At 46.7% G+C, this 14941-nt stretch overlaps 1 protein-coding gene across 2 annotated transcripts in view; it reads right to left on the bottom strand.

Moving 5' to 3' along the window:
* Positions 1-9135: 9135 nt before the first annotated feature.
* The window catches only part of LOC119161902 (aurora kinase A-B), a 28015-nt gene continuing 22209 nt past the window's right edge, over positions 9136-14941 (bottom strand). For both annotated transcript variants that reach the window (XM_075881677.1, XM_075881678.1), the window contains 2 exons: positions 14494-14725; positions 9136-9288 (listed from right to left, as the gene is read on the bottom strand). In XM_075881677.1, the coding sequence (XP_075737792.1) occupies positions 9184-9288; positions 14494-14725 (337 nt within the window). In that variant the 3' untranslated portion in view covers positions 9136-9183. The remainder of the gene's footprint in view (positions 9289-14493; positions 14726-14941) is intronic.

Below are 14941 nucleotides of genomic sequence, written 5' to 3'. Positions count from 1 at the left end.
GGTCTTTCTGTCCTTGTCTCTTCTTCTGTGGGTACGTCGTAACTACTACTAGTCTTGCGCTGTGCAAATGCCTTGATCATTCTAACCGTTGCGTCCAAGGGCCGCGAGGCAAGTGCGTTGTTCAGTGTAGTCATCGCAGCGGAAACCTCTCTGGAGAGGTCGTTCTACGGAATGCCCGGATATATCACGTGAAAGGTACGTACATCTCTCGAAAAAGCTAACGTTTTATGTGTGAAAAATGCTTCCCTACCCTTGAACATTGCAAGGTGAAATGGTATCTGTTGTCAGTAGGGTTACGGAAAGTGTTGTCTTCTTATCTTGTCTTATTCTTTACACTGGATTATGTGAAGTACGGTGAGTACGTCTCCACATCTGTCACACAAAAGTGGATCACCACCATACCAAAGAAATGAATGTGTAGTGTATGTATGTCCTGTTTTTAACCTTCCAAGTATTACTTCTCTGTGGCGTGATTTTGATACTGGTGGCCAGTGTCCAAGATGCGGCTTGATAACATGCAGTTTATTACCTGTGTGTGTGTGCCATGTGCTCTGCCAATAACCCCTCAGCTTTCGTTTTAGAAAAGGTTTCAAGTCAAGTGCAGGAATTGGTATCTATGTAGTGGTAGCGGCTTCGTTGGAATTTCCAGCTAGCTGGAATACCAAAACGTTACCTTGTATTTTGCGGTACCCTGGCACCCAGCAGACTGCAACATGCTGTTTAGATTAGTAGACTTGGCATAAAAGTGAGTAAAGTGAGACAAGGACGGGGTTTCGGTGCTTTTTAAGAGTTTCCTGAGTTTTTACTACGCTTAGGGAATCTGTATATATTATTGCCTTCTGTAGTTTTATTTGTTTATTGTGTTTAACAGCCGCAAGTATCGCATAAGCTTCGCCAGGGAAAATGCTTGTATCAGGGTGCAGAACGCCGGCTTTTGAAAAGGATGGGCCAACGGCTGCATACGAGAGAAAAGTGTTGGTCTTTGAGGCATTCGTAAAGAACTAAGAACTTGAGTATTTCTGTTGTAGTTCTTGAAAGTATGTCTGAATATGTGCAATCGGTGTGTGCTTCCTAACCTTCAAGAAAGACACGTCGCAATCTATCACCTGCCACTGCCACGATGGCAGGCATGCTGTGGGAGCCATCAAACGGTGTTGAAGTGGCACACCGGTTTCCTTCGCTAGGCCCCTTGCAAGGAGTGAATAGGGCTGTCTCATAGAAGACCGTTTTTCAGACAGCAAAACTTGACGTGTCATTAATTCTCGAATGTGATGTACGATCCTTGTCTGCATTAACAAGATATTATTTAAAAGACATGTAACATCTCTGTAGGTGAAGCGACTATTCGTTTGATTCCACGTACAGGCTTTCCACAGGGCTAGTGGGAAAAGCACCCGTCGAGAGGTGGATGTGTATATGATGAACAGCATGAAGCATTTTAAGGGCAGTAGGTGTCGCAGACTGATATGCTCTTGCCCCATAGTGTAGGCGGGTACGCATGAGGCTTTTATATAAATTTTTTAGACACTTCTTGTCAATTCCCCATGTAGTGCTTGACAACACTTTTAGAATGTTATTGTCTTTAATGCACTTGTTTTTTTAAATACTGGATGTGAGGTATGAAGGTTAGCTTGATGTCAAAGATTAGACCTAGGAATTTGTGTTCGGTATTAACAGAAAGACGTTGCCCATGCAGTTGAATACCGGGTTCAAGATAAATGCCTCTCTTCCTGGAGAAGAAAACACACGTGCTTTTCTGTGTATTCAGTCAGAACCTGTTTTTTTCTGCTGATTCGGAGACATTGTTCAAACCAAGCTGAACCTGCCACTCACACATGGCCAGATTGCAAGATCTAAAGCCAAGCTGGATGCCGTTGACATATGTACAATAAAACATAATGCAAGAGATAGACAAACGCAAATAGTTCATTTTGATAAGAAAAAGTGTGCAAATAAGTAAACCACCAGGTGGCACGCCTGTTTCTTGGACAAATGTTTGGGAAAGAACGCTGCCCACTCGAACACGGGATGTCTGGTTTGGCAAGTAACTTTCGATTATAGTAAACAATCTGCCAAGCGTGTCAAGATGGGGCAGGTCTCCTATTAATTTAAAGCGCCATGTTCTATCATATGCCTTTTCGATATCGAGGAACACCGACAGAAAGTATTGTTTATGAGCGAAAGTGTTTCTGATCTGTGCCTCGACACAAACAAGGTGGTCGGTGGTGGATCTACCCTCTTGAAACCCGCTTTGGAATTGGTCGAGCAAATGGTTTGTTTCAAGGAAATGTACAAGTTGGCATTTTATTATTTCTGTCTAAAAGTTTGCACAGGCAGCTTGCTAATGCAAAAGGCCTATAACTCGAAACTGAAGAAGGGCACTTGCCCTGTTTCAAAATTGGAACAACAATAGCCTCTTTCCAGGAAGTAGGGATAGCACCAGAGAACCAGACAGCATTGTACAAAACAAGTAAGGTTTTTTGTGTTTCCATTGGTAGGTTTTTTAACATTTTATGCACCACATGATCAGAGCCGGAGCAAAACTACTGCAGGAGTTTAGTGATGTTTGTAGCTCAGCTAAGCTGAAAGCTTGATTGATTGATTGATATGTGGTGTTTAACGTCCCAAAACCACCATATTATTACGAGAGACGCCATAGTGGAGGGCTTTGGAAATTTTGACCACCTGGGGTTCTTTAACGTACACCCAAATCTGAGCTCACGGGCCTACAACATTTTCACCTCCATCGAAAATGCAGCCGCCGAGCGAGTACCTTAGCCACTAGACCACCTCGGCGGTGCACCACTAAACTTGTAGTTTCAACTCTTTCATGTTAGTGATTTCCTAGTTACCTCATAAACAAATATGTGCCACAGAAGTTGGCTAAATCCCACAACTCGCCAGTGGTTCACTAAAATTGAACTATCATCATCAAACGATTATGTCCCATTGTGTAGTCTAACAGAAAACCATCATCACAATGGGGTATATGCCATAGAAATTAAATTATTTCTGCGCCTGACCGATGGTCCACAAAGAATGAACTATAGTCATCAAACGTACTGGGGGGCTGAGACAGGCAACGATGGCTGCGACGAGACCCCGATGCAATAGACGGTCTACAGCAATGATGATGTGCCCATAAAGTGCAAGAGATTTGCAAATGCTCCGTTTCATCGCAAGCTTCTATTTCTGCAGTTTGACATCAGTGTTGAATTCAACTGTCTGCTCTTTCACTCAAACCTCTTTGTGCTGAAAATCAACACAAAAACAACCTAGCATCACCTAGCTGAAGGCTAGCAACAATCTAAAAGCAACCTAAAGAAAACTTTCGCCACCAATAATTGATATGCACCACCTAGTTTGCCAAAGCCTTGCACCGTGCCTCTTCCCCATGTCACTCTCAATACAAAGAGGATGCCTCGTTCGGCTCTTGAGGGCGCTGTTGCGACGCGGGCCGATCCCGCCGATGCCACCACTGTTGCGAAGCGCACCTCCGACGACGTTACGAAGGGCGCCTCGAAATCTCACCGCTGCAACCATTGTTTCGAAAGACGGCGACGCCAACATGGTCCCGAAGGCACCACTGCTTCGAACTCCACCGGGAAGGTCACCTGCTGTTTGGTAGCGTAGGTTTCTCAGCTCGCGACTGCTTCTGCGCAGAGCTGATAGACGAGCGGACGAGACGACGGTGAGTTAAACAAGGTTTATGTACAACATATATACAGAGGCGTTACAAATTCGGCACTGGGGCCGACAGAGACTCGAAGAGCCGAGATCTCCTCTCTAACGCATAGGTCTGCTCTAAAATGGGTCCGCTGTAAAAAGGGGGTCTCTCTTGACGCGCCGCAGGGCTTCTTTTATATGCCCCGGGTCCAACCCAAACGTCCGACCCGAAGCGCCGCTGGTCGTGAGGTCCGAATCCTCCAATGAGGTCGCCGCTGGGCCGCGTCCTTCTTTCTCCTCAAATCTGGAGAGGCTGTGCTGCAGGTGGCTGCACCCAAGGACGAGTGACGTCGCAAGGCATTGCGTCAGACCCGCCAGACAGGAAGGCGCCAGTTTACTCGACGGGCTCGCTTGCTGAGGTGACTCACTGCACGTGGGCGACAGAAAGGCGCCACGCGTGTTTACGCCGTTGAGTTGTTCACGTCAGGCCGGCTGGCCTTGACACAGATTGCCTTTTCAGAGGCACGGACGTCCGCTGTGAACTCGCAGGCATTACAGCACCCCCGCCGCCAGACAATGCGCCGAAAAGACGAGCTGCTTCCACGTGGCTCGGATGACAGGCGCGCTCGTTTGCCAGGTCCTTCCAGGTTCGCCTCCAGGGCTATGGGGAGAATGCAGCTCCAGACTCCGTTCCGGGAACACATCCCATTCTTGAGGATGAATCCCAGCTCCGCTGGCTTGTCGCCACAACTTGTTGACCAGCTTCGCTCGTCTCTTCTGACAATCTTTGGTTTCAGCACTTGTCGATGGTTTTGCAACTTGTCAAGAACGGTTCGACAACAGACAATACACGACACAAGCAAGTGCCCTCGCTCACCCGACAGAACACCAGACAAAGTATAGTACAACATATACCTAGCTACATGTCTATCGGAATTTCGTTCCCTCTACATCAAGAGGCACATGTGGGACACAAGACTCTTAAAATAAGAACTCGAATTTTCCCACTTACAACAACGCAACGAATTAAAATACAACATAAAGTTGGCCCCTTGAGCCCACTCTGGACGAGAGCGCTCAGCTCAGGTCGTGATGAGGTCAAAAGTTTGCCCCCAATCGCCAGCGAGAATCCGAAAGGTTGAGAAGGTACTAGCTAGAACGCACTGCTAAATGCACCTGAAATACCGTTTAGCTTTCCTTTTTTTCTTTAGCGAACGTCAAAGTTGCGCTCTCGGAGTATCACGCTCCATCTCAATAACCGGTCACTTTTAGGCGACGATACCTATGCGGTACCTAGAGCGGCTCATACTTGCGACGTTGCAGAGGGTAACAACGATACGGTTTGCTAGGGATCGGCTCCTCACAAGTTAGCTCTATATCGTGTTCGATCACCGTCGTGTCTCCGGGACAGTCCGAACAAACGTCTCCAATCTTGGAAACAATCTTTCTCGGGTCCTCCTTTTGGACTTCACTTAACCTAGGCTCTAGGTTCAACTGCTCCAAAATTACCTCCGATCCCCTTTCGATTACAACTAAAACTTCAAATTTCTGCTCCCTCTTCCTCTGAAGCATTCAAATACAGATTTACGACTGCTTTCGAGTTACTGTCGTAAATTTTGTTCGGCCGCCTTCCCAATTTCACTTCATAATTCGTATCGAAAAGCTTAGATATTACTTTGGCGGGCCCTTTCCATTAAACCTCAACTTTGTTCTTTTTGAACGGCTGCAGCAGCATTACCTGACTTCCTACATCAAAAACGCGCTTCTTCACCGATTTGTCATAGTACTCCTTCGACAACATTTGTGAAGCTTTCATGTGGCTTTCCTCTAGCGCTTTAATCGAGAGGTCCTCACGCTGCTCTTGAATAAGCGTCTCTCGATCAACCCTCGACAGCTCGCTCCAACTTTCCGCTACAGGCGAGAGCGTGGCAGCCCTCTCGCTCTGACCTAATGGCGCCATGTCGTCTCCCCTTGCTACGGAAACCACGCCGGTCACTTCGGCGACGGGCCGCTTGCGTGACTGCTCACATGACTCACGCGGAAAATTTCCTCTCTGAGGTTCCGTCGACCCGCCGACAAGGTCACTTGAGAGTTCACCGCATTGAACCAGATCAGGCCCCTGCGAAAGCTTCCGCGCTTGGGATGGCGTGAGGGCCATGTACGCTAAGTTGGGGAAGAACCATTTACCCTGTTCTTTGAGAAGCTGCTCTGAGTTGTTAGAGAAAAGATAAGGAAAACGATCGGGAAGCGTGGCAGACACAGCCGCTTTGGTGCGAAGCTTACCGAACGGGCCTTCAATGACAACCCTAGCTATTGGTAAGCAAGCATTCTGCTCCTCGGCGACCTGCCTGATCCACGCGCGTTCTCCTGTAAAGTCATCCGGAGACACCAGTGAAGGATGGACAACGTCCATGGTTGCCCCTGAGTCTCTAAGTGCTCAACACGTTTACCCATTCCTCTAATTTCTTGGAGATACGGCTCCAACAACCGCATGTTTTTTTCTGATTCTCGGATTGTTGCGAAAGCAAACTTTTCCTGACAGTTTATCGCAATGCGCCCTTCCTTTTTGCAGTTGTAGCAGATGAGTGGCTTCCGTGATTCAAACGCCCGTGTGGTATTAGTGCGTTGTTTAGGAACCTCACTCGATTTCTCCGCTTCTGTTTGCCCTTGCCCTACTTCGTAAGAGACGGGTCCTTCTTGAAATTACGGTGCGGAGCGGGTTTTCGTTGATCAGGTTTCTTCGAAAAGCCCTTTTTCCTTTCATCCTTCTCAACGCGCACTGCCCTGCTATGCAACTTTTGGCGAGTATAATACTCCTCAGCTAACTCTGCTGCCTTGTTTAGCTGTATTTCACCAAGTTTGTCCTGCAGCCAAAGTTTGACATCCTCCTCGATGCAGTGGTAGAATTGCTCCAATGCAACGCGTTTCACCACTTTATCGCGGTCGTCATAAGCACCTTTGCCCTTGAGCCATTCAAATAAATCAGCTTTAAGACGAAACGCGAAGTGAACGTGTGACTCATTCCCCTTTTTAGCATACCGGAACCTTTGCCTGAAAGCCTCGCGAGACAACTTATAACGTCTCAAGAGCACTTCCTTAACCTCGACATAGCTCTCAAACGCTTCCCTCGACAAGCAAGTTATCGCGTCGGACACTTCGCCGGGAAGAAGAGCTAACAGGTTCTGCGCCCAAAGAGACTGCTCCAAAGCGTTTCGCTCACACACGTGTTCAAACTTGACGAGATACTTCGCCATGTCTTTGCCTACTACGAATAGTGGCAGTTGGTTCCGAATTCTAAAACCACTGACCTGAATCGTCGGAGAAGCTACGCTAGGCGCCTGCGAACACTGTAGGATTGCCAATTCTATTCGTTTCAACTCGAGGCGCTCCTGTCTCTCGGCCTCCTCGCGGCGTTCTCGCCTTTCAGCTTCTTCACGTTCGCGAGCTTCTGGCCTTTCTTCATGTTTGCGAGCTTCTCGCCTTTCAGCTTGTTCACGTTCGCGAGCTTCTCGCCTTTCAGCTTCTTCACGTTCGCGAGCTTCTCGCCTTTCAGCCTCTTCACGTTCGCGAGCTTCTCGCCCTCCAGCCTCCTCGCGGCGTGCTTTGATATCCACCCAGGCCTCATCGACTTCCTCAGCCGACACTCCCTCATCCTTCATGATCTCAAGGATCGCTTGCTTTCGTTTCGCACGGCCCAAAGTAATGCCGAGTTCCTCACAAATTTCGATGAGTTCCTTCACTTTAAGGTTATCCATCGTTCGCACTAGCCTCTTGCTGTTTGCCCCTGTTAACAATTTACTTGCCGTACCCACTATAAGCCTACTAGCAAGACGCGCAAGCAATTTTAAACACTCCTGTGTTTACACCCTCCGCATTACCTTTGGTTTCAAAGCGCGTCGACTTGGCTTGAAACGATCAAAACTCACTCTAATGCTTCACACAGCCCTTCTCTAAACTACTATAACCTCAGCTAGAGTAGTCTGGTGAACTGAGCGGAAAACATCAGGCACTCACCGCATCGATGTCGCTGACGCCGGCCGATCCCGCAGCTGCCAACCACTGTTGCGACGCCGGCCAATCCCGCCGATGCCACCGCTGTTGCGAAGCGCACCTCCGACGACGTTACGAAGGGCGCCTAGAAATCTCACCGCTGCAACCACTGTTTCGAAAGACGGCGACGCCAACACGGTCCAGAAGGCGCCACTGCTTCGAACTCCACCGGGAAGGTCACCAGCCGTTTGGTAGCGTAGGTTTCTCAGCTCGCGACTGCTTCTGCGCAGAGCTGATAGACGAGCGGACGAGACGACGGTGAGTTAAACAAGGTTTATGTACAGCATATATACGGAGGCGTTACAAATTCGGCACTGGGGCCGACAGAGACTCGAAGAGCCGAGCTGTCCTCTCTAACACATAGGTCTGCTCTAAAATGGATCCGCTGTAAAAAGGGGGTCTCTCTCGACGCGCTGCAGGGCTTCTTTTATATGCCCCGGGTCCAACCCAAACGTCCAACCTGAAGCGCCGCTGGTCGCGAGGTCCGAATTCTTCAATGAGGTCGCCGCTGGGCCGCGTCCTTCTTTCTCCTCAAATCTGGAGAGGCTGCGCTGCAGGTGGCTGCACCCAAGGACGAGTGACGTCGCAAGGCATTGCGTCAGACCCGCCAGACAGGAAGGCGCCAGTTGTTTACTCGACGGGCTCGCTTGCTGAGGTGACTCACTGCACGTGGGCGGCAGAAAGGCGCCGCGCGTGTTTACGCCGTTGAGTTGTTCGCGTCAGGCGGGCGGGCCTTGACACAGATTGCCTTTTCAGAGGCACGGATGTCCGCTGTGGACTCGCAGGCATAACAGCGCACCCACGACATTGTTGACATCGCGCAGCCAAAAAAAAAGAGTTGTCACAACAACAGCCTAAACCTACCTTCTTTCGCAAACTAGAAGGGTGAGAAGGCAGAGTGAGAAATCCAAATCAGCTGATATGGGTTCTATAGCCTGCAACTTCCTTGCCGCAGCACTTATTTGTACAATTCAAGCGGCAGCTTCCTCAGATTACACAATATGCAATTATTGCGACACAAATAGTCTACCCTGGGTTGTTTACTGCAGGTACGTTCGTAATATTTCTTCCACCTCGAAGTGTGACTCAATGTCGGTGTATTAGTTATATTTCACATTCATACCTGTAGTGTCATGCACGTGTCAATGAAGAAACTAAGTTAAAAACTTTCAAAACATTTATACATGCTGAACCAATGTATATCAAATAAAAGCTTGCAAAGTTTGAATGATCAACATGTGTAGAATAAAAGTGGCTAAAAAAGTGAGACGCACACTCTAATGTGCAGTGCATCTAGTTCTTGAAGTGTTACTACGCCTTGAAGTTAGCTTCACATTGATGAGGTCCAAGTCTCACATGGTGAAATGTACCTAATGTCTGAAGGAATTTTACAGGAGTAGAGTGACAAGAAGCCCCGGGTGTGCCTGTACATGTTTATATACATGCATTTGCCACAGTCGTCCGTTCCTACAAGGTCTTGCACACGACTGTAGTGTCTGCGTTGTTCACAACCCACGGGTGGACCTTGACTTCGTCCAGGGATATGCGCTCAGACGGGCATTTTCTCAGAAGCTGTTGTGATCAAAAACAAGCACAGTTCACAGACAGTTCATTGAGAGAACTAAGATTATACTTATATATCACTGGCACATGCAAGAAATCAAAGATTTCTAAAGGTTGAGTGATCTCTACATCTATAGAGAGGGCGCATCAACTTTTTTTTCAGAAGGCTAATGATACCCTTTTTCTCTCCGTCTACTGCGTTTAATGGTAGTTTAGCACATCTAAAATCATAGAGCACCCTAAACAATATGTTAGAACCTTGCCACAGTCACTTTTTATTTTATTTCTGAGGCATGCTCTAACTGCTCTACCAGTTTTGCTGCAACATCACTTGTTACAACAAATAGCATCATAAGGGGCAATCGAAAGAACAAGGGCATGGCGGTACAATTTTATATCGTGCTCCCACATAACAGTACTTTTTTAGGCACTGCCCAACTGCCGCAACTGCCCAATTTCGAACACCATGGGTTCTTTACCATGCACCGAAATTTAAGTACATGGACCTCACACATTTTAGACTCCACCGAAAATGCAACAGCTAGGGCTTTTGTAGCAGTATGCTTCTAGAGTTTAGAGGGGAAGTGTTTTCACTTTACCCACACAAAAAAAGCTTGAACCATCTTCTCGAAGGGAACCCTGATGGGATACAAAGCAGCAGCGTTGCACACGAGTGACGTAACGGCTTGAATTGCGCGAATGCGCGTGCTCCAGTGGGCACTGGAAGATTCGTTTGAAGCGATGGCTAGCGTACGTCTTGTAGGTGACACGTACAGAAATGTTTCAACGCGTACGTTAGGCGTATGTCAGCTTTATTGAGCTTGAACTGATGAGTTCGCGGCGTAGCAAGCGGCAGTCACAAGCAAACGGACGAGATGGCAGCTCCAGGCGCCGAGCGAGCGCACGGCAGGCGAGAAAGAAAGTGTTGTCAGTGCACACTGTGAGGGGAGCGTGACATCAACGCGCAGCAGCAGCGGGACCTACTTGGCACCGTGCCAGCACCTGGACCGTGCAGCGCGTTCGTACGGAGGGACAGCGTTACACAGGCTAGTCGAAGAGCTACTTCGCATCTAGAAAATAATACGTACATAAAAAGGTATTCAGCCATTATGTCTTGAACACTTGCCCCGGCTAAAGTGCCTTTTGCGGGATCTACATACACTAACAAACTAATGTGATAGCGTTAAAGAGCTCGTTTCGCAGAAATTCCAGTGTCGGCGTCGTTGGTTGTGAGCGAAAATTCATCATCTTATGCATGACGAAAAAATATGAAACGACAGAAATAAAATAAATATATTAAATATTCGTGAAGCAGAGTGGGGCCTAAACCAGAGCCATTTGGGTCCGAGTTGGAATTGAAATCGGGTCGTTTGTGTGGCAAGCAGATGTTCGACCACACAGCCAAACTTCTGTTTCTGAAAACAGTGAGAACTTCCTCTGCTTGGAAATGCATTGAAAGTAGTTTACATGCTCCACAAACACACGCGTCCTTGTTACATTCTTCACAATACAATATGTAATATTGCAGTAATAATGCGTGGTATAAGCCACGGGCATCAGGGCATCAGAATATGTGGTTAATAAAATGGCTCCGTGGTTGAAAGCCGGTACGCCACTACAAAAGGCACACATGCTACTGCACCTATTCCCTTAAGGCCATGCATAGTGGGTGCATAGCAAATTCAGAAAGGTTTCATGAACTAAGTGTCTGAAATGCACACTAGGAACAGGTAGTTGCTATCGTCTAACTCCTAAAGGTGAAGCTTTAGGGTCCCCTAATTTCATTTATCCTCAAACAAGGAAACAATTTGGATAACATGTAGTGCTAATAGCAAAGACTGATAAGTGATGTGTTTTTAACTTGGCGCAACATTTAGGACTGCTTGCCATTGCCTATGTACATTGCTAAGCACTATCTTGCAAACTATATGCTCCTTCTGATATTCTCAAGCACATCAGAATGCAGCTACAACACTCAGTATTAAACCCACAAGTGAGCTCAGTAGCGCAGTGCCATAGCCAAAGAGCTACTGCGGCTAGTAGTCCAATTGTCAAGTTTATTGTACCCTGGCGAGTTCACCACATCAGACAGCCATTGGAATTGTACTATACTACTCTTCAACTGTACAGCCTGCCTTCCCCCATCTCCAGCTTCTGGTAAGACAAAGCAACGAGGTTCCTTAAGAGGCCATTGCATGGTCATCCAAGAATTTGTGTTTTTCAGCAAAAACTATTGGTAGAGAGCCTATTATACATACACAGGTCTAAAAAGTGGGCTGTAAAAGAATATTTCAGGGCAAAACAAGCCCGAGATGAGGCCAGCTCTAAACCCCGCCCACCGCCAGTGACTGCTCTTTTGCTATGGCACCTGTGACGTCACAAGTTGGAAGGAGCAGAGCCGTCGCGTACTATTGAAGTTTCAACCGTTACGAATTTTTCAATTTCAGCACCAAACTGAAGAAAGATAGAATATCTTGATTTGACGCGCAGCTTACCATGGAACAACATCAGCTGCCGAATGCAGGCACTCGCTTAGTCAACTGCTCCTTACATCAAAGCTGGCGTGTGCCCCGGTGTAGCCCGACTCACAGGCAGCTCGCGTGCTTATAATATCAAATTTAAAATTGAGTACCTGAAGAAATGCACTAAAGCTAAACCAGATTATAAGGGAATACCTAGAGACTTACCCACATGACGCAGATTATGATTGAAAATTTGGTGTCATGGCAACTTCAAGCTAACTCTAAGCAAATCACAAGCAAAGGTTATTGCTCTGCAAAGCACTAACTTCCCTTCATCACATTCAGCGGTGGTGACTATGCTTGTGTACGCAACTCGTTTATGCTAGTTGTGTCAACTTGTAGGGAAAAGAGAGCTAGATGCACGTCTCATTGAATGAACTGAACCTTATCCATATCCAGTATGTCTTGACTTAATGATGTAAATTTGGTTGGAGTTTTCTCTTCAACATTTTATGCCAACCTAGTGCGCTTCTGCAAAACGTTTACATTTGATTCAGGATGTCTTGTACTACAGTGTGCTGCGTATGACTGATCGATCTTTTTGGTGTAGGTGCTGCGACTAGTCGTTCAGCACACCACACTTCAGGACCCAAGCCAAACTACTACTTTCCTTTCCTCAAAATGAGTGTGCACAACCAAAAACAACTTACACACACAATTGGAACAAGACAATTCGTTATTTTCATGTAACGTTAGAAAGCAAGTTACTGCAGAAAAATTAATTAAATATTTAATTACACACTATTAACAGTAAAAGACAAACTCATGCAAAACAACACATTGCTTCATTTTCTTTCTTGGATTGTAAGATTAAGTGCCTCAGAATTATGCTGTGATAATTTGAGACATACGTAAACAGAGCATCGTACCGTATTTACTCGCGTAATTAACGCACTTTTTTTCTCGAGAAATCAAAGCAAAGTTGGGGGTGTGTTTATATTGCGGGGATACTTTTATTAAAACTTTTTTGGGATGAGCAAAGAATCCAGTCATGCAAAAAAATTTAGGCCACTGAGCCTTTCGCAATTGATGTACACATACACTGTTCCGAAACAGCCTCTTTGTTGCATTTTATGCATCTTCGGTGGTTGACGACGCCATCTTGTGCAAGCTGTACCCGCATCGCCCACGCATGCCATAAAAGCGTTTTGCGACCATCTTATTTTGCAATCATTTAACCGTAACAGTGGTATCTGCTTTGATCTCAAGGGGCACCCAGAAGCGTGCGCTACGACGCGCACTCTGACAACATCATGGCAGCCTCGCACGACAACCACAATGATGCCGTTCACATTGTAGCAAGTAACTAACATTACAAGAAGCTACCCCAAAGCATCAAAACAAACAGTTCATAACAATAATAATTACAAAATACAGCTGCCGCCTCGCTTCTACTTGAGAAGTTCCTGTACGTGCAGAGAACAAGCAAAGTGAGAATTGAGGGTGCTACCATGTTGTGGAAATTGTCAAGATCTTATTTGAGCGACAAACAATTTTTTCAGGTTTTCTGAAAACCTGCGACGCGATAGCGACAATAAGTCCTGTTGCCGTCGCTATAAAATCGCGTGCACGTCGTTGGGCCTTAAAGTTTCATACTTGCACGAAGCGACCGTCGGTTGGCACGGGAAGTTTCATTACCTTCGCTTGCCGTCTGCTTATCAGCTGCGACGTCTCTACACTCACACCGTTCATGAACCCCGCTGTAATGCACAGATAAAAAAGACAGGGGACGTGCCGCACACAGATAGAAAGAAAAAACAATACGGCGCACAGCAACGGGCGAAGGGGAGGAGGCAGCGAGCAGAGGTGGCCGAGGGAAATTGGCATAATAATAAAAAGGGGAAGGAAGCAACAGGTAAGGAGGCGCCAGGTGTGGTTAGTGAAACTGCAGCGGATGAATTTAGGGGGTGCGTTTATTACGTGGGGAAAAATTCTAAATTTTGACGACTGAAGATGCGGGTGGGTTTATTGTGCGAGTGCGTTCATTAGGCGAGTAAATACAGTAATTCATGCCTGAAGGCGTTATTCACTTCAACGTACATTGATTTAAATTTATGCATTTGATTCGTTTCGACCTACGTGAATTAAAAGTCAGTGTCTCAATTCACTTTAGCACACATCGGCTCAGTTTCGATTCACTGAATTCACATTAATTATTCCTCAAGGTACTACAGCATCTCTATGATGCCACTCATTAAGAGGGGAAACTATGCTCAATAGAACTGATTCATGAACAGATGTGAACAATATTTTAACAGAGTTTGTATTCTCACCTTTTGATTCCAAAAAGGAACTACTTTTATGGCAGAAAAAATAATTTATAGCATGCTCTAACGTCACTGTCTAAGTTTGCTTTCTTGCTCAAAGGGAAATTACCATCCGAACAGAAATCCTCAAGATAGTGGTTAGAGCAATAAAACTACTATAATGTTCAAGAACACGTTGTTGCCATTCTGATCAGTGTAAACTATAAAATAGACAAAGCAAGAATTCACAGACCCATTCTGAGGCACAAGTTTGAAAACAGTTTTTGGGTAGATTTCTGGCTTTCACGGGCTGCATCCTTTGTTAATGTCCCTAGACATTCGTGTTCATAACGCCAAACATTATTGCTTCTCAACTGACTCGCCATGCAATGCTCTTACTTGAATATGAGGATGACCACTGTTTATTCACACTGAATGGTGCTCACCTTGCCAATTAGGTCCCGTGCCTCGGCGCTTACGTACGGAGGGAACTGCACCTTGCACTCGCGTATGCGCCGGTACGTCTCGTGCATCGTGGGCGACTCAAAGGGGGGCTTGCCCACCAAGAACTCGTAGATGAGAATGCCGAGGGCCCAGTGGTCCACCTTCTCGTTGTAGGGGGCAGCTTCAATCATCTCAGGTGGCAGGTAATCCAGCGTGCCGCACATTGTGGCCCGCCTGCGGCATAAACGCATGCTTTCACATTTAGGCTAACGCAGCCGCACATTTGTTCTCTCCTTCGTCTTTTGTCTAGCGTTTCCACTCAATGAGTCGATACCAATATGAGGAACATGGCTAAACACATTCCCATCACACTGGGTGCGTGTGCTGACGGCATAGTGGCTGGAGTGCCTGGCGTCTGTCTCCACAGAGTAACGCACTGTAGCTTTGATT

Source organism: Rhipicephalus microplus, chromosome X, assembly GCF_043290135.1.
Source record: "Rhipicephalus microplus isolate Deutch F79 chromosome X, USDA_Rmic, whole genome shotgun sequence".
Lineage (NCBI taxonomy): Eukaryota > Metazoa > Arthropoda > Arachnida > Ixodida > Ixodidae > Rhipicephalus > Rhipicephalus microplus.
Note: the sequence above shows the minus strand (reverse complement) of the source record. Positions and strands in the feature narration are given on the sequence as shown.